A 24,604-nucleotide genomic window follows, 5' to 3' on the forward strand; every position below is an offset into this window, starting at 1 on the left:
ATATCTGTCAGTTCTGTACTGTTTAGACAAATTAAGAAAACTGAGCAAAACTGTTTTATTTTGTTAATACCCTCAAAGACAGAGTTGGGCACAGCCACCCAAAGATGTCTGTCCTAACACAATGCTGTCCTAGAGAAAAGAGTATGTGGCAAAGCTAGTGTCCTTCCTCTGTGAGGTTTTGACTTTCAGATGGTGCTGGCAAATAGAAAGTGCACTGAGCTCTGAACTAGGTGGTCAGGTCAGCTGCGTACAGATATGGAGAGCTCTCTGGGTACTCATCTTTACCCTGGATAAGTAACCTAATTGTGATACTCCTTCCCTTTTGCCATCTGTAGTATTTTCAAACTTTTTAATATAGGGGTGTTTCTTTGTTTTAAGATTTTGCAGCTATATATATATTTATTTTTATTTTTTACTCATTTTACTGTTAACATGGTTCTTGCTAAATGGTAATTCTGGAGTTTGCTTGGAAATAGTTTGGTTCCCATGGATGTGGTCAACCATGAAGCCAGGATAGTTGAGCATAGCAGTTGTGCCCACAATCGCTGTGCAATTCTTTGGCTGTCTAACAATATTTGGTAAATTTATACTTGTCTGCACAGGCTACCCTGGGGATTTGTAGTGCAGTATCACTGGAGGAAGGGATTCCTTTGGGTTGGCTTCAGGCAGTAGGATAATGGATTGAGGACCTGAATTCCAGCTGTCCTTAAGCAGCTTGTAAGGAAGATATATGGAATCACCAGCTGCATCATGGAAAAAGAGGCTTAGAGCATGTGCTTCTGTTGAGAGAGCGCATTATTGGCAAAATTAATATTTGTGTTCTCACAAATTTTGGTCTGTTTTTAATAAAATCTCTTAAGCACTGTTAGAAGACAATAACTGATGGTACTGCAAAAGCACGCTGAAAATAAAACGTGCTGATAAGTATGATGGGGAGAAGCTGAGCCTACAGATATCCCCATGTAATTAAGGTCACCATAGCATTGCCATCAAGCTTATTTTAGAAGTTAGTAAAAACCTGTAGTATACTGCCATTGTTTTTTCTTTCTAATAAAACCTGTATTTGTTCTTGTAATATGTCTTCCATTTAGCATTGTCAGCAAAAAGTACTGTACGCAGTACAGTGGGAGTGCTGCCTTATCACTGGGTGAGGAGATAGTAAACAGGAATGATTAAGTGTTGTAGTGTTTTATTTTTTATATTTGGCATTTTCTTCAGTGGCTTTGTAGGGAACATCTACTGGATAGAGCTAGTACATAAAGACAGCAAGGAGCGAGAGAGCTTGTATATAGTGCCTTACTCAGCTCAGTGTTCAGGGACAGTCCAGTGGGTTAGCAAGCTGTATTCATTTTGGGGCTAACAAAAGTGTAAGAGAATGGAAACAGACTAAAACCTGTAACAACTTTGACCAGAGCCAATTCAGAATCTCTGGTAGATATTTAGCTCCTTCTTGCTCATACTTCAAAATGAATCCTACTGCTGAATGTACCAATGATTTGCTCCTTATTGGTACTTAGCAGACGTGCTGGCAGAGTTTCTTGATCTCGTAACAAGAAATAGCAAAGTATCCTGAAACAAATGATTGTCAGTAGAGTAATATCTGTTCTAAAAATTGATTTCACGGAGTTTTAGTAATCCTAAAGTTTGTGTAGTCTCATTTTTTCAATCCCTTGTAACTATATTTGCAATTCAGTAGTCCTAAGGCCTTTACAGCTTCACAGTTTGAGGTCAGCAGTTCTGTACTAGTTAATCTGTTTTATTTGATAGCACCTATATAAAACAATCTTAATAATTCTTCCTGGGTTTTGGCAGTCTTGTTCCATTTAATCTGTGATTGCTTTAAAGAATTGCTTGGAACCAGCAAGACACGTGTTGATAGTTTTTAGCTTTGTTTTTCAGAACCGATCAGTGTATCTGCCTTCTGCTGAGTTCTAGCCTCAAGGTGGTTGGGCTACTGGCTGTTTACATTTTAAAAACAAAGACAATCAAAAAAAAAAAAAAAAACACTTCATAACATGCATTAGGAAAACATGAAAAGGAATTACTTATTTCTGTTGCCTCTCAAGCGAAAAGGAATGGTTTAGCTTTCAATGTATCCCAAAAGAAAAATGTAAGTAATTATTCTGCAACTTTGTTTTTCTTGGAGGAAAACCTTACTGCTGAAGCTGAGAGATCTCACTGAACGTAATTAATTCAGAATGAGAAAAATGAACAAAGCAATCAGGGAAAAAATCCCAAACACACAGGCTGCTATGGCTGGATCTGGACTGAAACCAATCTCTGGTTTTCATGTCATAACTTACAGTACCTGTCCAGAAAACTTTGCAGTGAACTGCAGCTAAAGGACTTTGTGAAATGCAACTGCAGAGTTGCTTTCTGGCAGAAGAATGAAATAATCTGAAAGATGGATATGTTAAAAACAAGGCATATATACATAATAGAAATGATTATAAGCAATAAAAATATGTGAGCTATTCTAGCATCCATGTGGGAATGGTGAAGATGGCAAGAAGAGTGAAGTTGGATGTTTGAAAACATCAGAGCTTTGCTCCCTAATAGGTCACTCGGTATTTGGTTGACTTTGCTCCTCAAGGATTCCATTTTTCAAGGCTTAGGCCTGTTGGTGATGTCATTTTTTTTCTGTAGTTGTTCATTTAAATAAAGTGTTCACTCTGTCTTTAATTATCTGGATTTTTCAGGCCGAGAGGTACTAGTACTAGATGTGAATTTTATTGCTCTACTAAGTGATTATTAGGTGGTAGTGATAGATTCAAAAGCTAATTAATGACTTGAATTTAATTACTCTGGGATTCATTTGAATTTAGAAAATCCCTTTTTGACTGGGAAAAAATGGAGAAAAAATTTGGACAGTTATTTCTAGGACAGCGTCTTTGTTTTCTTTTGTTTTAATTAGTGTTGTGCTTAGTGTTTCCCAGTGGGTTTCTTTGACGAGATCTGGAATATGTGGTTTTTTTGAAAGATAGGGATCTGAACGTGTTCTAAACTTTGAGAAGGTACCATCTGTCTCTAAGGGACTAATTATGAGCTTTGCTCTGTACATAAGCTAATACTGTCATGGAGAGAAGGGACATCAGTCAGGTAGGCTAGTGAAATTTCTCTCCATTGTGAGCTTGCATTTGAGTTCTTTTGACCTTTAGAAGACCAAATTGGTCTTGCATGTGCCATTGCTTACAACACTGCCCATTTTCTGTGGTTGTCACCCATTGTGTATTGCACAATACCGATAGTATAGTTTGTAGAGGAAGGACTGGTATAAAATTATACAAAACAGGGAATTGTCTGTCCAAGTGTGTTTCACATTCTCTTTGCTATTTATTTTTCACCCTCATTGGCAAAAGTGTTTTTTTCTGTAAGAGTGTACTAATTCAACCTGAAAGGAAGGTTTTGATAAAGAATGATCTAAACAAAGGGTTCCCTTCCTCCCCATATTTTTACCTGAAAAAATCTCTCACTCTGTGCCTCTTAAGTTGATATGAAAGCGCCTTTTGGATGCAGCTACAGGGGGAAACAGCCAAAATGTAGTAGGTCTTTGAATGTTGGATAAAGATTAAAGGGAAAGGGAAAAGCAGTTGTTCCTTTTTTTTTTTTTTTTTTTCCTCCTTTCCAGAAGGAAGTCAATACTCTTCTGTTGGGGAAAGGTGAGACTAAATGAACTGGGAAAACAGACAACAGCTGTGTTTCTTCTTTCACTACTGGATAGCAGTTAAATGTTACAGAAATAAGAATGGTACAAGAACCTGTGTAAGAGTAAAAAGGTGTAACCACATCTTAATTGGAATAAGGGGAAAGGAAGAGGAGATTGAGACATCCCTCTTCCTTGTCGTAAGGTTTATTTTTAAATGCTGTTATGTAGACTGAGCAAGAATCATTTAGACATAAACTAGGAGATAGAATGCAGATGTGTGATTCTGCTGTGTAGCTAGGAACTATTTCTTGGAATACTACGGGGAAGCAAAAAATTATCTCAGTTTCCTGACAACTTAAAAGCAGTGATACAGCCCTGACTGAAAGTGATTTAGCAGAAGGATCACTGTGAGGACCCTGTGAGGATCCCAGGGCTTCCTCACAGTTTAGTTCAGGTCTAGCGTGGTGCTAGCTCATGGATTATGGGTCACTGTTCACAAGTGGGAACACAGCCACGAATATAACTTAGTACTGGACAAATGTTTTAGAAGCCTCAGTATTTGAAATAAGAAGCCTAGATTGTGTTTCCCAAAGCATTAGTGTACAATTTGGAATAAAATGGCTCCTAAAGAACTGTTTTTGACGACTCTAGCTCAGGTGCTGCAGACTCATGGAATTGCTGTGCAGAAATGATATGGAATATATTTTTCCTCCGAGGTCTTCTCACACCTGTGTAATACTGGCTTAGAATAAGAATAACTCTTGTTGTATGCACATTTTTAGTTTGCACTTAATGTTCTATGTTCATCAGATGTATACATTTCATTGAGTTCTTATGAAGTAAGTGAATGACAGAGTAGCATTTAGCAAAGTTTGTATGCTGGTCTTATGATTTAAACCCTCTGTAAATTGCAGTTTTGTATTGGGGGAGGAAAGGGAATTGCTGAAATGTCAGCTGCTCTGCATGAAACTCCTGGGAGACAGGATTTACAATCCTGACCTGAATGCATGCAAACTCTTTGAATTCTGGACTGCCAAAATGCTGTGTTGTCAGTGTAAAATAGCACGGTGCTATCAGTATGCCAGCAGCAATGAAGATGTACTGCGTGCGTCTCATGAATACTAAATTCCCATGCACAGTTCAGATGGAAAGTTTCACATGCATCAGTCATGTTTGCTCTTGTAGCTATATCCTGGTTCCATATGTAAACATTTCAAACTAAGCTTCTAATAGTCAAACTGTCGAAAAGAAGTTAACATCAGAGACAAACTTTATAGAAGTTAATGTGGTGTTCAGTGCAAACTCCCTTATTGATTGATTCCAAATGACAGAGATTGAGGATTCAGTAATTAAAGACCTACTCCACTATTTTATTCTAATTTACTTTTGTATTGCTCTCTCACCTGTCTCTCAATAAATGCCAAAGTAATTTAAAATGGCAGAATTGATGGTTTATACTAGTAGACTTACTGCTTACATCTGTCCAGACAAATGTGCCCTGGACCATTCTCAATTCTCAGTGAGGTCCACTGGTGTGGAAAAACCCATGCCTACATTATGAAACTGTTTTCCCTGCCAGCACAAGGGTTGGGTGGGCAGCATTCAAGCTGTCACATTTTTTCTAGGAATGATCCTTGTCATCTGCTGCCTCCAGAACCAGGGAGTTGTTCAGGGGAGTGTCATTTGCTACTTGCCAGAAGTGTTTGAAACTTGAAGATGTGTAGCAGCGTAGACAAGTACATTTCAATATGCCATAACAGTATGGTCTCTCTTTCCTGGCACTGCTGAACTTGCTATATAAATGTACCTTTGGATAGGGTTCATTTCACCTCACTTAAATTAGGTTCTTAACTTTTATATAGTCTTAGATGCTAGGCTGCAGCTGGTAGAGAAATCACAAGATAATTCTTCCTAACCTAGGCTCTCTGTCTGAATTACCCACTGTGCATATAAACATGCATAAGGCAGAACTGTGCACGAGAAGGTGACATCAGCGCTTTTAATTATCTGCAATACCTTAAGGAGATGTCTGTACAGGAGGGCTAACTATTGGTTTGAAGAAATGTCTGAAGAAGAGTAATAGAACTGTGAGTTGTGGGTTTAGAAATGATGGTGAAAATGGTATGTATGCAAGGTCAGAGAAAAGCACAAAGGTAAAATAAAATAAGCATTGTTGTAAAGTACTGAAAGAGGAGACTTGAATGGAAAGAAAACTGACAGATCCCGAAGGAGAAACAATGGGAGAATATTAATGGGAGGTTGTAATAAATGTTGTTAAAGGAAGGCCAAAGTAAATGGAAGTGGGCAGACCAGAGTTCTAAACAAACAGCAAGTTTGGAGTAATCAAAGAGCTGTCTCGGAAAATTTAGTCACTTTAAAAAAATAAAATAAAAAAAATCTCCAATTTAAAAAAAAAAAAGGTATTTGGAGCAATTTTGAAAAGACATTCTCACCTGAGTCTCTACTATGTAGCAAGTACTTTGTAATTAAATTCTGGTGTGTTGGATTTATATTCTGACAGAGATCAGAATCCTTACCTGATCACATAATTAGACAGTAAAATAGAAATGTTCCTTTCTAATAGATACATAAAGCAATAAGGATATTTTAAAATCCCTGTCAAATCACTCAATGTAAATTATCTAATCAGATACCATCGCTACATAATGTAATGTTAAAAACAGCAGAATTATGCCATTACAGAAATCAGCTAGTCCTGTTCCAGATTACAGGGTTTATAATTACAGTGTTTCATCATCAACCCACTCAACTCCATGCTGTCACGTATCTTTGGAATTGTTACATACATTTATCTCTGTATATGTTTTCATCCTCTTAAAAAAGTGTGTTTTTCAAATATTTTTTTCTTAGAAATTGTTTTCTGGTGAATGCCGATGCTGACATGTTGGTTATATAGTAGCTAGCGTAATGGCAAAACAGGATCTGTAGAGTGTTACTTATTCAGAAAACCTCCTGCTCCATCCCCACCATATCTGTATGTGTAAGCTGATGACTCTGGGAAGTGAAGGTGGTCCCGAAAGGGGGACCATGACAACCTGACTGTTGAGAGCCCCTTCCTCACAGAGATGTTCTGAGGTCTTGACCTAAGCCATTGCTAAATGATGTAAGAATTGTGTGGTTATGCAAAATTTTAAAGGACATGAGATTAAATGTATCTACCAGCATGTTTCTCTTTAGATAGATGGGAATTTGGTAAAACTCCAGCCATTGCAGTCCATTTATATCTGATCCCAATCACGTCACAGAATCACAGAATTGAAGGGGTTGGAAGGGACCTCAAAAGATCATCGGGTCCAACCCCCCTGCCAAAGCAGGTTCCTTAGAGCAGGCTGCCCAGGTAGGCGTCCAGACAGGCCTTGAATATCTCCAGAGAAGGAGACTCCACAACCTCCCTGGGCAGCCTGTTCCAGTGCTCCGTCACCCTCACTGTGATGAAGTTTTCGCATGTTGGTGCGGAACTTCCTGTGCTCTATCTTGTGGCCATTACCCCTTGTCCTATCCCCACAAACCACTGAGAAGAGGTTGGCCAAATCCCTCTGTCTCTCACACCTCAGGTATTTATATGCAGGTATGTACTGAGGTATTTATTATGTCAGTATCAGTGAGCAATGAATGTTAGTTCCCTTGAAGTAGGAACATCTCCCTGATGTCAGAGTTCACCTCAAGGAAGAAATGATACAGAGCAAGATCCATTTTGTGCTTGTATATTGGGTTTACATGGCAAGGTTTTGGTAGCAGGGGGCCGCAGGGGTGGCCTCGTTGAGCAGAACCCATCAGCTTCCCCCTGTCAGATCAGAGCTGGCTCCAAAGGGACCCGCTGCTGGCCAGAGCTGGGCCATGACTGCCACTGGTTGGGCCTCTGAGCAGATTTTAAAAAAGGGTAAAAAACTCTGTGCGACAGAAGCTGGGAGAGAGAAGTGAGAAATTGTGAGAGAGAAGCAGCCCTGCAGACGCCCGGGTCAGTGCAGCAGGAGGGCAGGAGGTGCTCCAGGCACGCAGCAGCAGTTCCCCTGCGGCCTGTGCAGGGAGAGGCCCCTGGTGGAGCAGGCTGTCCCCCTGCAGCCCACGGGTCCCACATGGAGCAGATCTCCACACTGCAGCCCATGGAGGAGCCCACATGGAGCAGATATGAATGTGGAACGTGTTTTTAAGCCACGTTCACTTAAATGTCTGTGGTGTTTTCCTTCAGGGGCTGACAGGAAGACAGGTCAGCCAGCTTCTGTCACTATCAGTCTCACATGAAGGCAAAACAGTAGAACTCCAGTTAAAAGCCAGGCCTCCATTTGTTGCTCAGGCCAACTACAGTGGTTTGTTGGTTTTTGTTGTGGTGGTGGTGTTTTTTTTGTTTGTTTTTGTTTTTCTTCTTCTTCTAGCATTCTTCTCTGGAAGTAGAAGGGAGACCTGTCAGAGTGCAATAGTCTCTGACCAAGTTCTTTTTAGATATTCCTCACAAGGAGGGTTTAATATTTAATATCAATTTTGCTTACTTTACATACTCGGTGTTTCATGGATTTTGATATATCAGTGATACAGTAATATATTCAATGCCTGATATACGACATGAATGTGATTGCCATTACCAGTCCCTGTACACTCACTGCCACGATGCTGGGCATCCGCAGTCACTGGGAAGGAGTACCTGGGTCGAAGCCAGCTCAAGCCTGTTGTTTGTTCAAAGCTTATTTTATTAGTTGTCTGGTTTTTATAACTCCTATTAGTCTGAGACAAGTATTCACTTCCCGCCTCTGCCCCCAGCTGCTCAAGACAGCTCGGGAAGATATTATTCCCTATTAATTACCTCAGGGAACGCTGTTTATACAAACCGATGTGACCCACTGGTACAGCTGTGTATCTGAAAACATTTACCTCCTACTTCCCCTAGTATTGAGAGGAGTTTGGCTTTCTTTGTGATAGTTGATGGTTACTCTACTTTCAGTCTAGTAGAATTAAAGTTAGCTAGATGGATGTTACTGATTTGACAGTACTAGTATTTTTTTCTGTAGTGCCTTTTCTCTGGAGGCTATTGTAATGCCTGAAAACTCCAGTTACATTTCAAAGCTTTTGGCAACCCTGGTGATTGAAGATGTCTGATTAAAAAATTAAATAAATCTGGAAGCCCGTAAAGGCTTGGGATTAAGAAAACACTGGGTAAATGGCATGTTTGAAGGGCTTTATTTCTGCATAGCTCCTTTACCACTCCTTTACTCTTCAGTTTTATGCTCCTGTGGAGCAAGAACTGTTCTCAGTGACAAAGCACACTGGATAAGCCAAAGACCAGGGCTGCTCTGCAGCTTGTTCTGGCCCTTAGCATACGTTCCTGGTGTTTGTTCCCAGCTTTCCTTCCCTTCTGCCCAAAGAACCACTAAGCTGACACTTAAACCAGTTAATAGCAGCACAGAAGTCAAATAAGTCAAAGAAATGCTGGTCAGGAAAGGAATTAAATTGAAGAGTTGCTCAATTTCCAGCTTATTGGTTCCATTTTTCTGCAGTTTTTCTTTTGCTACTTTCAAGTTCCAGGCTCTACTCTTAGTTGGGAATGTTTTTTTTCTCTTTAAAGCTACATCTGAGCACAGCCCTTCTGTTCCTGTGCCACATAAAAAGGGTGATTCTGCAATAGGATGAGAGCCTGGAAGAAAGTACCAGGGAAGGCTGGCAGAAAAGCTATGACTGCTTCACTGGTGATGTGAGCATAACACCCAGACTGATAGAACAGCTAAGCACCAAAATAAATATGCCCTCTTCTGTGGAAAATGCGAGGGAGTAAAAGGGTACCTGGCCTGCAGACAGGAACTGAATCTGTTTATAAAATGCAATGCCAGTATCCTCATCTGAAGGTGACCTGGGGAAGATGACAATTCCTGCATCGCTGTCTGAGCCCGAATAAGGCTGACCAGGAAACTTCTCTTAAAACTATTTTCTTTATGGGAATATAGGAAAGCACCACCTCCATCCCAGTCCAGTCCTTCAAAGTAACAAATCAACGCACAACTTCATTGGAACTTGCTGGTTCACTGAAATCAAAACATTTTGCACGGACCATTTTCATTTCAGCAGAGCTCATGTAGGGCTCTGACAGATTCCTGCTGGGTTTCTGGCTGGCTCTCCTGCCTCAGCCTTTGGCAAGCTGCCTGGCAGGTTGACAAGCAATAGAGAGCATGACAAACTAGGGATTTCTGGTGCCTGTGTTCATCACTCCTTGGTAGGTCAAACTTGCAGCCTCTGATGCAGACTCGTGATTCCAACTGTGCTTAATAGGTGTACTGCCCCAGACCGAGGGCTTGCTTTTCCTTTTAAACGGTGGTGTAAGAATAAAGCCAGCATGAACGCAGATCACAGATTACATGTTTCTAAATAGCTTTGCAGAAAGGCAGGAAAAACTTGAGTCTATGAAGTTTTCCTAATGTGAAGGGGAAAATGTGACAAAATATTATATGTGGAAAGACTTTGTTTCTTAGAGAAAAAAAAAAAATATATATGCTATTTTTATTGAATTAAATTATTTTAGTCAACATTGCTGTTGCCTAATAGCAAAGTCCAAAGTTAAAATTGCAATGTATTGCACAGTAATAAGACTTATCTTTGTGGTCTGTTTTTTTTTTTTTTTTTTTGTCAGTAACTGAAAATTAGATATTCTAAATCTTGTTATCGTGTATGAATTGGAAAATTCGCATGAGGTAGATCAAATGAAATGTAGAAAGTTTGTTCTTTGATGCTTTCCATGTCTGATAGTTTTTATTACCAGGCTGTCCTGTTTTGGCAGGACGTGTTGAAGGGGAAAAAGTAACAAGCTGTGAAGGCTTGACAAACTACTCAATAATAAAATAATGTTAGTCTGACTTCAGAAGTAAAGCTGAGGCATCCTAGAATACTTCGTGTCACTGGTGAGAGATGAACCTAGGAAAAGTGACAAAATAATAACTGGGCTCCACTAATAGGGCTGTACCACCTAGTCTGATGAATACTAACATTTCTGATACCCAAGTGAAGTTAATTCAGAATTAGATATGGTCTGTTTGCAGTAAGACACACAATAACATTGTTCTGTGGCTGCACACAGGTCTTTACATTGCATTTCCAGTCTGAGCTCTCATCCCTGGTAAAGGCTGACAGAGAAGTCGGCATGTAAATTTTTTCCTTCAGACCTAGAAAATCCCAGCTTCTTCTTTCCCTTCTTGAGGTTGCAGTGGGCTTCCTCTTTTCCATTTCTCTCTTGAGTGATGGCTAGATTGAAATGTAAATGCTCCTGAGCATTTTTCTAAAAAGGATTTGATTCAGGCAGATTTCTCCGCTCAATTTTATATATTCCTGACATATTTGCTTTAAGAGAATGAAATAAATTTGCAGTGCCATCTTGTAAATATGTCTTCAAACCCTGTTAGCTTTCATCACGTTTTGATCAGCTACCTGCTATTTTGCTAAGCACATGATTTCTGTTCATTTCTTAATGTCAAGCAGGAAATGGCTATGAACACAGTCTTACAATATTGCTGGAAAAATGTTTCCTTTCAATACCATTCTGCAATTTTTATCTCATCTAAGATGCGCATCATGCAAACCCTTCTTGATGGCTCTTCTGATTTTTTTTTTTTTCATTTTCCCCTCCTAAGCATTTCCAAGTCTGGCTTCTTATCTTGTCCCAGAGCTCTCCTGTAATTTCCCGTAAAGTCCCAACCATAAATCTTTCAATTCAGCAGAGATCGGCAATGCTGCTGCAGTCAGCATGCATATTTCTTTCCTTTCTTCTGCCCTGGGCTCCTCTTCCTTCCAGAGTGCATTTCTGCACCCTTTTCTGTCTGTTGGAATCCAGCCTCTCCACAGACTTTGTTCTGGAAGTTAAGCAGTCCTGTCAGCTTCCAGATTAGACTAGGTCTCTCAGGCTGCAATTTACTTCACATTTCCTTAAATTCACATACTTGAGTTCCTCCCTTCTTGTTTATTATGTTTTTTTTACATTCTTCGAATGGAAAGGTCCCCATACGATGTGTCACTGTCTTCTAAGCAATCGTTCTTAATCCCATCTTTTTCACTTGAGACCCATGGCCTCATTATTTCTTTCTGGTTCAATAACAGTTATCCATCAGTGGCTTTTTTTCCTGAGTAACATAGGCCTCCTCCTTATCCTTTTAAACCCTTTTGTTTTATTTCAGATTGCATGTGTACAGTGTCTACTGCGTATAGCTAGTATGTCCTCTTTTATTGAAACTACTTCCCTTTTAAGTACATATTTCAATATAGAAGTTCAAAAGAAAAAAAAAACTAAAAAAGACAAGCTGCATTTCCCACTGACATCTGTAGTTAATGTCCTTATGCTACTAGCCACATTATCCTCTAACAAAATGACAATTTTTATTAAAAATGCATTTTAATTGCCAATTCCTGCCTCCCAGCATATTAGCAGCATTTCTGTATTGTTGCTACAGAGAAACAGGAATTTAATTTCTATGTGAGGGGGAAAAAAAATGACCATGTTTTGTTCTATAGGATCATTTAAAAGGATTTGAAATAAAGCAAGAGTCGAAGGAGAACTTAAGCTTGGCTTCATCAAAAGCAGAAACAAATCAGTGAAATCATATGTGGTCAGACACAACAGCTGCCATAAGGTCAGTCTTCCTGTCCTGAATTAAATTTTTCCTCTGAAGTATGTCTTATGTTAACTTCAGTGATCCTGCAGGAATTGTGCACTTCAGGGAACGATGGACAAAAGCTGGTAGATAAGTTTTGTACTTAAAGAACAGAGTGGAGTATTCTACGTAGGCATGTCCCCATAAAGGCTCTGCTAAAAATAAGAAAGTAGCAGCCTCAAGCAGCATAATAAATTTATTTTCCCTTACCTGACATGACAACCATAAGCCTTCCCAGCTCTGCCCTGACAGGGATATCATAGAATCATTTAGGTTGGAAAAGACTGCTAAGATCATCTAGTCCAACCTTTAAACCTTTTCAGTCGTTTCCAACACAGCCAAGAGATCTGCAGGAAGTCAAGGATCTAACCCTCTTCTCTACTGTATTATCTTTGGATTAGTTTCTGCTCAGTGATTTTACTAATTTTCTGTCCCCTCCGGAACTAGTTCCTTGCATTAATGGTTGGTTAAAATTCTCTTGAGGGCCATGAGATCTGAAGGATCGCTTTCTGGATTAACTATGTCACTTGTTTCTGGACAGGCACTGCTATCTTTCTTTACATTTACCCTTACCAAAAAATGCATTCACCTTGATGCACAAAGCTTACCTTAGGGCATACCCAGTAGCCATCTATTCTGATTGCTAACATACATTGCACATGGAAGCTCTCACGGGCCCTACGAGATCATGATTCGCAATGGTACAAATAACACAAATATTATTTCTGTGCTCTTTGTGTCACTCCACTGAAATGTGAATGCATCTTTTATTATTTTTTTTTCCTATACTGTCGCCTTTAGCAACCACTCCCTTCCTTGTCAAGAGAGGGGGACAAATCTTGAAACAACGAATTACAAACACATCCTACCTGTGCAGCAAGGAGCAGTGAGCTTGTGAAGTTCAGTTTGACACAGCTGTAGGACATGAGCTGTCATACCTTAAAGTCATAGTTGGAGGGTTTTTTTGTTTAGCTATTGGAGCTATACGAATATTTAATAAAATGTAGCATTTTAAAAAGATAATCTGAATGTGTTTTGTGGCAATTGCAACAGGTATCTCCTGGCTCCCTAACTTGATTTCTGCTGAAATGTTAGATAAAAGCATAATTGCATAATCTATATAATTGCTTGTTGCCCTCTCATATGTGTTCAGATCTGATTAAAATAATCTTTTCTGCCATCCTGTTTGTATATTTGTAAAGGTCAAACGAGTTATTAGGCTTGACTATTCAGCTGCAGGATATAGAAGACTTTACAGCATCTGTAATGTGATACACACAAAATGCCTTTCTGCTTACAAAATGACACCTACTGTTCTCAAGGGCTGCAGGCACACTTTTCTTATCTGCTTTGCTCAAAGTCATGGCGCCAGTTCTAGTCAAACCCGAGGGTAAAGCGGGGACCTGATTGGGAAGCCATAGCATTGGCTAGATGATGTTCAGTACTGAAATGCTGATAGTACTGAGAGTCAATTATCTTTTTTTGATCTTTACTTTCATATTGTGTTCAGACCCCTTATTGCAGTAGTTATTTATGGGAAAGGATATACAATTCCCTTTATCTTTCCCCTCTCTTTGCTGAACAAGTAGAGTATGGTTCACAATGCATTAAGCACAGTGTACTTGAATTCTGTAGCTATTTTCTCTGGGCCTGTGGCCCAGCTATATCTGACTGGTACCCTGCCAGAATAGCACTTGGACACGTAAACCTGCCAGTACTCATACAGATTTCAGAACGCTGCATGTGAGGTGTGTTTTAAGTAATTTTGAAAAATACCTTTTATGTTCTAGAGAAGTCAGAAGGCCATATTTTACCTTTGGGAAAAGTGTGGTAGTGAATATATTCTGTGTATTTTGTGTGAACTTATGCATCTAGATATAAAGGAACAGTATTGATGGTGACCTTCCATTACCAAGTAATGGTAAATTCAGGATTTTACTCTAAGCCACGTTCCCAGTGTGGAAACTGCAGGAACTGAAAGTGTGCAGTCCTGCAGGATACTGAACATGTGAAGCAACAGAAGTTTGGGTTCAGAGCTGGGCCCAAGGAGATCTGAATTTTATTCCCGCACTGGTAACAGATTCCCTATGTAATATTAAACAAAGAATTTTGTCATTCAGTGCCAAGGTTGTCTTTCTGTAAAGTGGGAAAAACTGCAGTGCTGCTTGCAATGTTTTACAGTCTCCTCTAGCACCCGTTCATGCTTTACTTTAAATCAGAAGTCTCTTTGGCACTGCTGCTCTTCGCGCCTTCTGAAAGGTCTGGTCAGAAGCTTCCCAAATTCAGTCAAGGTTGATTATTACTTTAGAAAGGTTATGAAATACTTAAGGAGACAACTGGGTTTTTTCCACTGAAGGTAAGCTTCTAAGGGACTCTTCTAGCCAGCTAACACAGATCCAAGGGTGCCCTTTAGAATTGTTCTGAATAATCCATGTGAAATGAGTTAGCGTTTTCATTCTGTTTTCTCTGTCTTGCAGCTACCTTTCCCTTGTAAACAATAATATTGGGGTTGTTACCAGTATTTGGAAAGGCCAAGAGTACCACAATGTTAAAACTGTATGGGCAAGGTGATACAGACTGAGTGGTGGATTTACATAGGTATGAGGAAAACTAAAGTAATTGCTTTCCATTTTATTCCTGGGCAAGCTTTGGTTTGCTTGTACCTTTAAACACCTCCTTTTTTGGTTATTCTGTGAATGAGTATACACAATTATTATTTTTTTTAATTTAATGAAAATTTTTCAATTAAAGTAGAATAGGTACACTGAGATAATACAATATAAAGGCAAGATGAGACCTTCCATTTCTTATTACTGAGTCCCCTTTTAGTCAGAATCCTGTGGTACTCTGGGGAGAAGAGTCCGGAGAGTGTGAAATAAAGTCAGACTGGCAGTTGCTTCCCCCATCCAAAACTCATCGGAACTAAACAGAATTCTTCAAAATGAAACAAACTTTCCTATTTGGACAGCGATTTGGATCCATTCCTCTCAATACAGCACCTTTTTACATCCTTCACCTGCTACATCTCACTACTTTAAAAATGAATGAAATTGGAAAATTGAGTGGGTTTCTGTTCTTCACCCCTGTTGGCAGATAACCTCTTGCATGGCTGCACCAGTGACAAACCACAAGCTGCTCCTTCACAAACCTGTGAGTCCCACCTGAAGATATTCGCTCTCTGAAACTACACAGATGCCCATTAGTTAAAACCACATTTATGTTTCCAATGTATGAAAAAGTGAGATAAAGTTCTTTATTTTAGAAGCCACACAGATTGCACAGAAATAATGAAATACACTGGTCTTTAATGAAGCCTAAAGAGTATACACTCTTCAATGCCACCTACTGGTTTTAGAGGTATTAACTACCTATCTATGCCTATGTGGAGAAATCTTTACAGCCTATTCTTGGATCAAGATATACTGTGCAGGAGCTTTGTGATTGAACAAGAGCAGTCAGAGCTTTGCTATCTCTGCCTTCCCTGGTTCCTTTGTGTCTCTTTCCACCTCCTTTATCCCTTCCCAACCTCTCATTTTTAACCTTTACTAGCATGTTTTCCTAGATACAAAAGTTTAGATCGAATAGACTTGGATCTGACTGATTACAGTTAGTCAGTGCACTGACAGTTAGTCAGTGCACTGGCATTACGCAGGTTGAAGTGCTACGTGTAGTCTCATTATGCAGGTCATGGGATGAAGTGGTGGAGGGTCAACAAACCAGAATATTGATGGGACGTTGTAGATAATGTGCACTAAATAAATAGTTGATGTCTACCCACAGGAGGATGTCAGGGTGAATGCAGTAGAATTTAAGTGTCTCTTCTTTTAAGAACAGTTAGGACTGTTTTTTGTTGTTTGTTTGTTTGTTTTATGTGGTCTGATTAATCATACACAGTAGCCTCTTCAATATGTAAGAATATTTCAAGCTACCTTAGCAAAAAAAAAAAAAAAGTTCAACCCTTTCCCATCTTGTAAGACAGACTCCTTAGAAAATCACTACTTGTTGTAGGCAGTCTGCAGTACCTGCTCCTTCTCACATCATGAAGGAAATATCCTGTCATGATGACTGCTCTCTTGCTTCCCATTGCTCTTTACAGGGACTGTATAGGCCCTCAACAAACTGTCATCAATCAGCAACTTTAGTGGATTCAATCTCAGTACATCAAGCCATGTAAACACATGAAATCATCAACTTTTGATTCCTGAATGCTTGTAGGTTGTATTGATTCTGTAGTTTTTGAGTAAAGTGATCATGGTCTCCTTTTGAAGCTTCCTTTTTTTTTGTTTTTTGTTTTCCCCTTGGGTTACTCTTTTTTTCTGGGGAGTTGTGTGGCTTTTGGTGAATCCTGGAAAGGAGTACGTGGGCTATCCCAAACAACTGATCTTTCTCTTTACTGTTCTGCTCTGTGGGAGCAGCTGATTCATGTGGAGTATACAAAATTGAAACTGCAGTTATGAAGAACAGTTGTTAGTCTTTCTTATCTGCTCTCTCATGACTCTTCAAGATGTTACTTTAGCCTGGTTAGCCTTATAATTACCAAATTATTGTCTCTATCCCATTAAGATTCCCTCTTAGCACTCAGATTCTTTAGGAAATAAATGATGTGTTTTCTTGCTGTTTTTGAAAGAAACTTATCTGTCAAATGTTTAAGCTTTTGAACTTTTATATGTCAGTGCTGTGAGCAATTTTCTTACAAAAGCAAAGACTTTTGTTTATTTTCCTGAGTACACAACGTTGAAAGAAATGAAGGGTTGATATATATAAGTTTCATCATGTCTGTGGATACAAATTGTAGCTGATAGAATAGGCTGTTTTGGTTCTGGATAATAATTTCCATGAAAACATAATATACAGAAATATACATTAAAAAAAAAAAAGAGTTTTAATAGCACAAAAATCCAGAGCTGACTTTATATGTGATTAAAAAAGGTAGAAGAGAGACCGAATTCTAGGCACAGATCACAGCACCTGCATATGTGGTGCAACACTTAAGCCTGGAGATTCTTCTGCAACCACCAATTGAAGCAAAAGCTTCCGTTTAGCTAGGAAAAGAAAACTTGATTACCATTTTGAAAACGTTTGAAACTTTGATGCAAGAATTTGACTGATACTATTCTCATTAACATAGCTTTTGAGCCCAGAACTTAGTCGGCCTCAATTACTGTCATACTATGCCAATCTAGTGGCAGTTTAAGCCAGAATAGTATACATTGTAATTAGAATGGATTTGAAAACCTGTTATTTTTTTAAACCCTTAAAATACATGGAGAGGTTTGCTTTAAAAAAAAAAAAAAAACTTAATAATAAAATACTTAAAAAAAAAAAACTGTAATCCAAAATGTTGACCCGTAACTTATTGAAAGGACGTATTTAACTCAGAAATGTTCAGGCAAACAAAAGGTGATCATTCAAATGGTATGGCTGTGACAAGACTCTTGTTACCATTTTCTTACAGATGCTCTCTTCAAATGGGAGAAATGCCTGATGTTTAACAGCTGGACGAAGGAGATGTACGATCTCTGGACAACATTCTTCCACTACTGTAGGAGACAGTTTCCAGAAATCACTTCTAGAAAAGCAGTGGCTATTTTCAAAGGGAAAGGTAAGACTCTGTCATGTAAGACAGTAAGTGCCCCCCCCCCCCCCCGGAAAATGTGAAATACAGTAAGAGCCTTAGAGGTATTTATCAGACTGTAGAAACATCGCCCTCTTCTGGTAACAGAAATACCTAGTAAATTGTTGAGGATGTTTTTCAAAAATGCAAACGAGGTGTGTTGAACTCTTGTATTTATGACTGTATTACTCTGAGACTGTTAAGAGTTTTAATTTTCTGGTTACCCCACCTGCTGTTTCGTTATTAAAATCTTAGGTCTGGTTAATCAAAAATGCACTCTGCAGTCAGATCACACGAGTTCTATAAAACTTGTATGCGTGAGTATACTGCAGAAGCTGTTCATGACTGAAATAATTTTTAAAATTTCTGATGTGTGTTTAAAAGTCTTATGAGAAAAGAGTATGGAAAAACAGGAGTGTTGCACTAGAATCAAAACGTGACACTGCCATAAGGAACTTCATTTCCTTTAATATTAAACACACACTTGTGCATAAACAAGCATTACATGCAGAGGCAGAATGCATCTGGTATTTTCTTGAACACTTAGAGATGTAGTATGCCAAAAGCACATGGCTGACAAGACATCAAAAATAATGGAAAACTTTGGTAAATTCAGCCCCCCTAAGTCATGTAGTTTAGTGCATGTGATTTCATGCCTTAAAGGGAAAATGTCTTAGAGCCACTTTTTTTATTTTTTAACACAACTGTTGGATGAAGAGGGTATTAATAGATCTTCACACTTCACCTAGCTGAACTTAGATGTAAAAAGGTTTACTGATCTTTCACTGGCTCTCAGTTTTGCTGAATGTTTTTCTAACAATGGAAAGTATGATGAGAACTTTCTCTTGCACTTAGTGTTTCTCTTGTGAGGGTCTTCATCTGATGACTGAATAGTGAACCCTTCACTCTTTCATGTAGTCTAGGGATAATTTAATTCCTCAGTCTATATTCCTCCTAACTTTTGCTGTGGAAATTAATTTTTCTTTCCCTGGTTTACATTTGTAAAGAATCTGGCACCAGAATGTGCTGCGTATCTGGACTTCTCTCTGTAGTTGTTTATAGCTTTTATGGGAGCTCAGGCAGGTAAGCTCCACTAGTCCTGTTATTTATTTTTCTGTACTAGTGCTGCCATATCCAGCAAATGTAATGGGGTAAAAAATGATGTCGGGTCTGCAACGAAGTTTGAGGAGAGTAGTACCCAGACTTGGGAGGGACAGAGGTGACAGCAGTAAGGTTCACAGTGAAATGGTGAAACAGGGGTCTGAGCTTAAACGCACCTCCTGAGCCAAGGAGAAGAGGCACCCCTACTGCCCCTTCCCCACCACAACGTTGCTTCTCACAGATATTTCTTGCACAGCTCTTTGTCGGAACTTAACAATTTTCACAACAGTCTGATCCAAGGTCACACTGCTGGTACCAGAACAGAGGTGACCTCGAACAGAGGCAGATGACCAAACCCCTGTGAGGCAGGTTTCAGAGCCTGTTGGTGCACTCAGGTTGCTGACCCACGCTAACAGCTCAATTGTCTTCCATAACTACCGGAGCATGTTAGAACCATTAATGAGACAGCTGTTAGGACTAGTCTTGTATCTTCTACTTACATACAGAAAATGGTTGGGTAGAAGTTGGACAATTGGAGGATTATTTGGTCTGAACGAGATTCTTCTCCACCCATTTCTAGCCTTGTAACCACTTTCATTTATGTATCAGTTAGTTCAAAGATGGAAAGAGCAATTTCTGGAACATGTGTGATTTAGGTAGTTACAGACTAATGCAAAGCTCCTGGAACATGTCATCTGGCTCCAGATGGTTAACCACATCTTTTAATGGGAGTATCATCAGAGGAAGATGTAGTGTGACAAAGTATCTGGCCTCTGACCACACTTCATGTCCTAGTGCTGTCTTTGGCAGAAAATGTGGCTGTCTGGAACTCACCTTCAGGTATCAGAAGCCCAGTGCTGAGTATCAGCAACATCACACTCAGCATTTTCAGGGGAGACTAAAATAGATATTAAGCTCCTTGAGTTTTGTTGTACCAGTGGGTTATGTGCATCTCAGGCTGCTTTTTTCTCCCTTGCCCTCAGGAGATGGGCAGTTTCTCTAGAGAACTCTTACTGAAATAAAATTGAATATAGCCTATTTCAGCCTTTGAAACTCAAATTCAGCCTCCTCTCTTATACCCTGTGAATGTGATAAGAGATTGAATCTGAGGCTTGTAGTAATAAGCTACTGAATCAGGCACCTTGGAAGGTTTTCATCTTTTAAATAGCATTTAAAAACTTTCCAAGTAATAAAGAAGTACACCAGATTGTTTTCAGGGGATTGTGGCATGATACATACATGGTCTGCCTGTGCAGAAAAAGAGTGTTTCAGTGCAGTGCAGAAACATCACGCTTCTGTGGAAACCAAATAATCTAGGGTTCAACCTAATGCTGTTCATTTCTGTCCTCTGCAAAAATCAGTTGTGAGAGAGCAAGAATGAGACATGTTTTTAAGAGTTTTGTTTGTTACCTCATGTGGTGTTTAAGGCTCTGAGCTTTGCTTGAGCAACTGTGTGCATCAGACCAGGCTTTTTTTTTGTTAGTGAAGGGTTGCTTTCATTTAAACCCTTTTCAGGAAGATCACAGGGAACCTTTGCTATTCATGATGCTCAGTAATTTTTTTTTCCCAATAGCAGAGGTTGTAGACATCAGTAACAAGGTATTCCCTCCTGCAGACACTACTATTGTCCTTTTAAAGATCTAGAAAATAAGCAAGGTTATTTTAGCATTTAGCTAACTTGAGGTATAAAAACCTATTTGTGCTTGTATTTTCTAAAAAGTTTTTCTGTGAAGTGTCAGTTAAAACAAAAGCATGTTAAAAATGATCTAGACAATGTTATGCTAATTTTTCTGCAGAGCCATAGTGAACTTTGTACTCATCCACATATTAATCATTAGAGCTTTCAGTCTAAGACTCCCAGCTAGACTCTGGAGGGTTTGGGGATAATGTCATTTTACTCCTTCCCTGCTCACCCCACTTCCTTATCTTGGAAAGAGTATTAGAAAGACAAAATCTTGGTTGAAGGTACCCATGGAAATATGTAGTCCAGCCTCCTGCCAGAAGTAGGAGTGTCACCAATACTCATCAAGGCAAATGTGGCTTTCTCTAGTTGCATTTTGAAGGCTCCAAACATGCAGCTTCCACAGCTTCTCTGGGTGAGCCCTTCCGGTGGGCTCCCCTCCCAGAAGAGGAAGTCTTTTCTTTTTTCACACTCTATGTATATTTTACAAGATCTTTGATGTAACCTGGAAATTATCATTTTGTATTCTTGGGTTCATTTGTATTTTAAACCTTTATGGAATTAATATCTACTTCCTTTAAGAAGTATCCTTCCTTTGTAATGCTTCATGTGGAGTTGAATAGACTTCTGCTAGCTGTCCTGATTTCCTATGTTTAAGCTGTGAAAATTAAAGCAACACCAATGATCTTAATTTTGACAGTAGATCACTCCAGTAAAACAGATAAATTGAATTTTTATTTTATTTTTTTTGTCCTGTCTGTAACTAACAAATTTTGGGACAAATAGGAGGAACAACAGAAAGCTACTGGTGACAAGCCTGACATGAAATGAAAAGAGCAGGGAAGGAACTTCTCTACTGCACTGTAAGATGCAGTGTAGTTAGGAAACCACCGGAAACTTGACCGGTGAGGAACAGAGGAAGAGAAAGCAGAGAAAATACCATTAGGACTACCTGTTCTGTTTAATACTCCCTGAAAACAGACAAACAAAAAAATCCCCCCGCCCCCAACTGTCTTTACTTCATACGTCTAATGACTGCTTTAAAATGCAAAAACAACTGTAAACACAAGATCCATTTGAATTGAGAATGGTAATTTACTTTCTTGGAAACATAGATTAAGTATAAATACTTCTCTCTGTAATATAGAAAACAAAATCCCACCAAAACAACCTTCCCTGTTATTTTCAACAATATTAAAAGGGACAAGGAGAAACCTCCAAACTGAGCTTGAAAAGAAACACTGTTTTGCCAAGGGTAAGAATTCAGCAGAGAAGGAGTTTTGCTGAAGGCCAATCATTTATAATCTTTGGGATTATGGTGATGTACATCCACTCAGGTGTGCCTCAGAGGAAATCATTAGCTACATTACATGATTTCCCTGGACTGACATATTTTGAAAAGGTGTGGGATATTCTCTGTATCAAAAAGAAGGGGAAAAAGCTGAAACAAGGTGTGTGACGCAGAATTTTGTTGATAGTCTTTAGGGTTTTAGATGGTTCTCTTTGAAATTGGTGTGACTAATGAAAAAAGGCAAGGACCTGACAGTTATTTTAGGTTCTCCTTTTTATGTTGCTTTAGAATCTCTGATTATCTTCTGATACCATGGAGAACATGATACAGGGAATGTTTTGTTTCAACAACAGTTTATCAGTATTCTCCACTGTAAAGATTTAAGTCCCTCTTTTTTACTAGTACAAAATGGTGCAGATTTATTTCATTGACATTAAGCAAATTTATACTGAGATATATCCTTTAATATTAATTAGAATATTGCATTAGAGCCTTTAAATATTTCATCCATGGAAGATGAGAGTAAATGGTATCAGAATGATGTGTTAAGTTTCTTTTAAAATTATAAATTTTTTAAATGCATGAGCATATTAGTAAATAGTGAGGTCTTTGTGATGCTAGAAAAAAAATCTTCTGAGGACATTTTTACTAAAAAGAGAAAATTCTATCAATAGAAAGTGGGGGAAGAATACAATACAAAATAAAAATTCTGTAAAGTTAATAAAGCTGTTCTGATAAGGTTTCCTCGTCTCTAAGGGAAGGAAATTCGAACCAATAAAAATGAATACAAACTGAATCAAAAATTACTGGGGGAAAAAATCTGATTCCATACTTTGAGAACAAAAAGCTTAAGATTAAGGGAATAAAATGGTAGAATTGTTAGTAAGTGCCCTAAAGGAGATAGAAAGCTCCAGAGTTTCACTGAGCATACAAAGGGAAACAAGGGAGGCTTCACAGATCCCTGAAAGATTAGGACAAGTGTGGTTGTGGCTTACAAAAACCCTTTCACGTTGGATTCCAAGGAGGAAAAAAGTTCAATACTTATAATTAAAAAGTGGAAATAGTCCAGTTAATATAAGGAACTTGGATTTTCCATGCATCCCTGTGAAGTTAATGGTAATAAACAACGTATGTGTTTGGAGAAATTATGGACTAAGTAGCATGGCGTCTTTCAGCAGTTTGATCTTTAAATATAAGCTCAGCCGGGGACTCCTGATTAATTTTGACTCATTGCCATGCAGAAGTTGTCTTCTGGTTTAGTGGTGTTTTATCCAGGTTGCTAGTATTGCCTAGTTGCCGCTTACCTGTTTTCCCAATGCTGTTTTTTACCTGTTACCTGATGCTGTTCATTATTTACTACCACCATGCCAGAAAGCCCTGCTGTGCCTGGCATGGCATAAAGCAGAACAGAGAGACGGTGTCTGTCCTGGCAAGTTTACAATTTGTATACCCAGAAGAGAGAAACCAGTGCTTTTAGGATATGTGGCTTACCATCCTGAAGTCCTTAATGGATCGTATTAAAAAGCCTGTTTAACCATGAAGAGACTCTGGAGCGCTGAGCTCTGCCATAGAGTTTGCACTGCTATTAGTTAGGTGAGATAGATCTCCCCCATTACATCCCAGTGACCGCCATGATAGGATGTCATGGCTCACTGGTGCTGGAACTTTGACAGTCTCATTTATGTGTGTGTATATATAATATGTAAATACATGTGTGTGTGACAGCCAAATAAATGTACGTGGCGCGTACATGTGTTTGAGGGAAGACAATGATAAGCAACTTGGCAGGGAATGATTAGAGGAAGAATAATAAAGATATTTAAAGTTGTTTTTTTTTTGTTTTTTTTTTTTGTTTTTTTTTTTTTCTGAAAATGGAAGGCTGTGAGTGTGCCTTTCTATGCCTTCCCCGAGTAACTCTGAGCACCAAGATGAGCTCTAGGCAGGCTGTGTCAGACTGCCTTGCACCAGCCAGGGCTCTCTGTTGTGCTGCAGCCTATGTTTACATGCAGCGCAGTTCATACAGACGCTGGGACTTTTATTTATTTTCCTGCTAAGGAGCAGTCTTGGCAGAAAAGGTTCAATGATGTAGTAGAGAATATAGCAGTAATAAATTGTAAAATTGTGTGTTTCTCAGGGTCATTGTGGGGCAAGCGGCAGCCCGCTTATTAGCAGGAATAGATTTCCTTTTGATCAGAAGGAGATGCCTTGCTGATCATAAACACAGGCCCCCGCGTGCCTTGCCCCCGCTAAGGCAGGAGGTACTGGGTAGCACCAGGGCGCAGAGGCAGGGCAATGGTCCAGTCAGGACTACATACACACACAGCCTGTGTGCAAACCGTGCTGCCTCCTAAGCGAAATGGCTAGAAAGGTGATACCTAACCCGTGGCCGTTAAAGTTGCATGAACGCATGATAGATATATAAATATTTTATTTACAAACCAGTTTGGCTGCTCACGCTCTGGTGTCGTGCTCACTGCTTTCAGAGAGTTTCACTGATAGGCCTGTTCGCTGGTTAAGTGCATAAAGTTTCCTTGACTGATATGCATTAGCATGTATTAATTAAGGCATAGAACAGAAGTGCCCTTCCCTGTGAGCTAACTGATTAGCAACAAAGATTAGGATCTAATTG

General features: G+C 39.1%; 1 protein-coding gene across 12 annotated transcripts in view; it reads left to right on the plus strand.

Moving 5' to 3' along the window:
* The window catches only part of LOC310902950 (uncharacterized protein), a 327,410-nt gene that overhangs the window by 84,447 nt on the left and 218,359 nt on the right, over positions 1–24,604 (plus strand). For 11 of the 12 annotated variants that reach the window (XR_014587146.1, XR_014587148.1, XR_014587149.1 and 8 more), the window contains one exon: positions 17,744–17,890. Coding sequence is in view for 4 of the 12 variants with exons in the window: in XM_083845354.1 (XP_083701480.1) it covers positions 17,773–17,890 (118 nt within the window). In the remaining 8 variants the exon portion in view is untranslated. Of the gene's footprint in view, positions 1–12,148; positions 12,268–17,743; positions 17,891–24,604 lie in introns of all 12 variants that reach the window. The other variant, XM_083845352.1, reaches the window with a different exon arrangement.

Source organism: Anser anser, assembly GCF_964211835.1.
Source record: "Anser anser genome assembly, chromosome: 7".
Lineage (NCBI taxonomy): Eukaryota > Metazoa > Chordata > Aves > Anseriformes > Anatidae > Anser > Anser anser.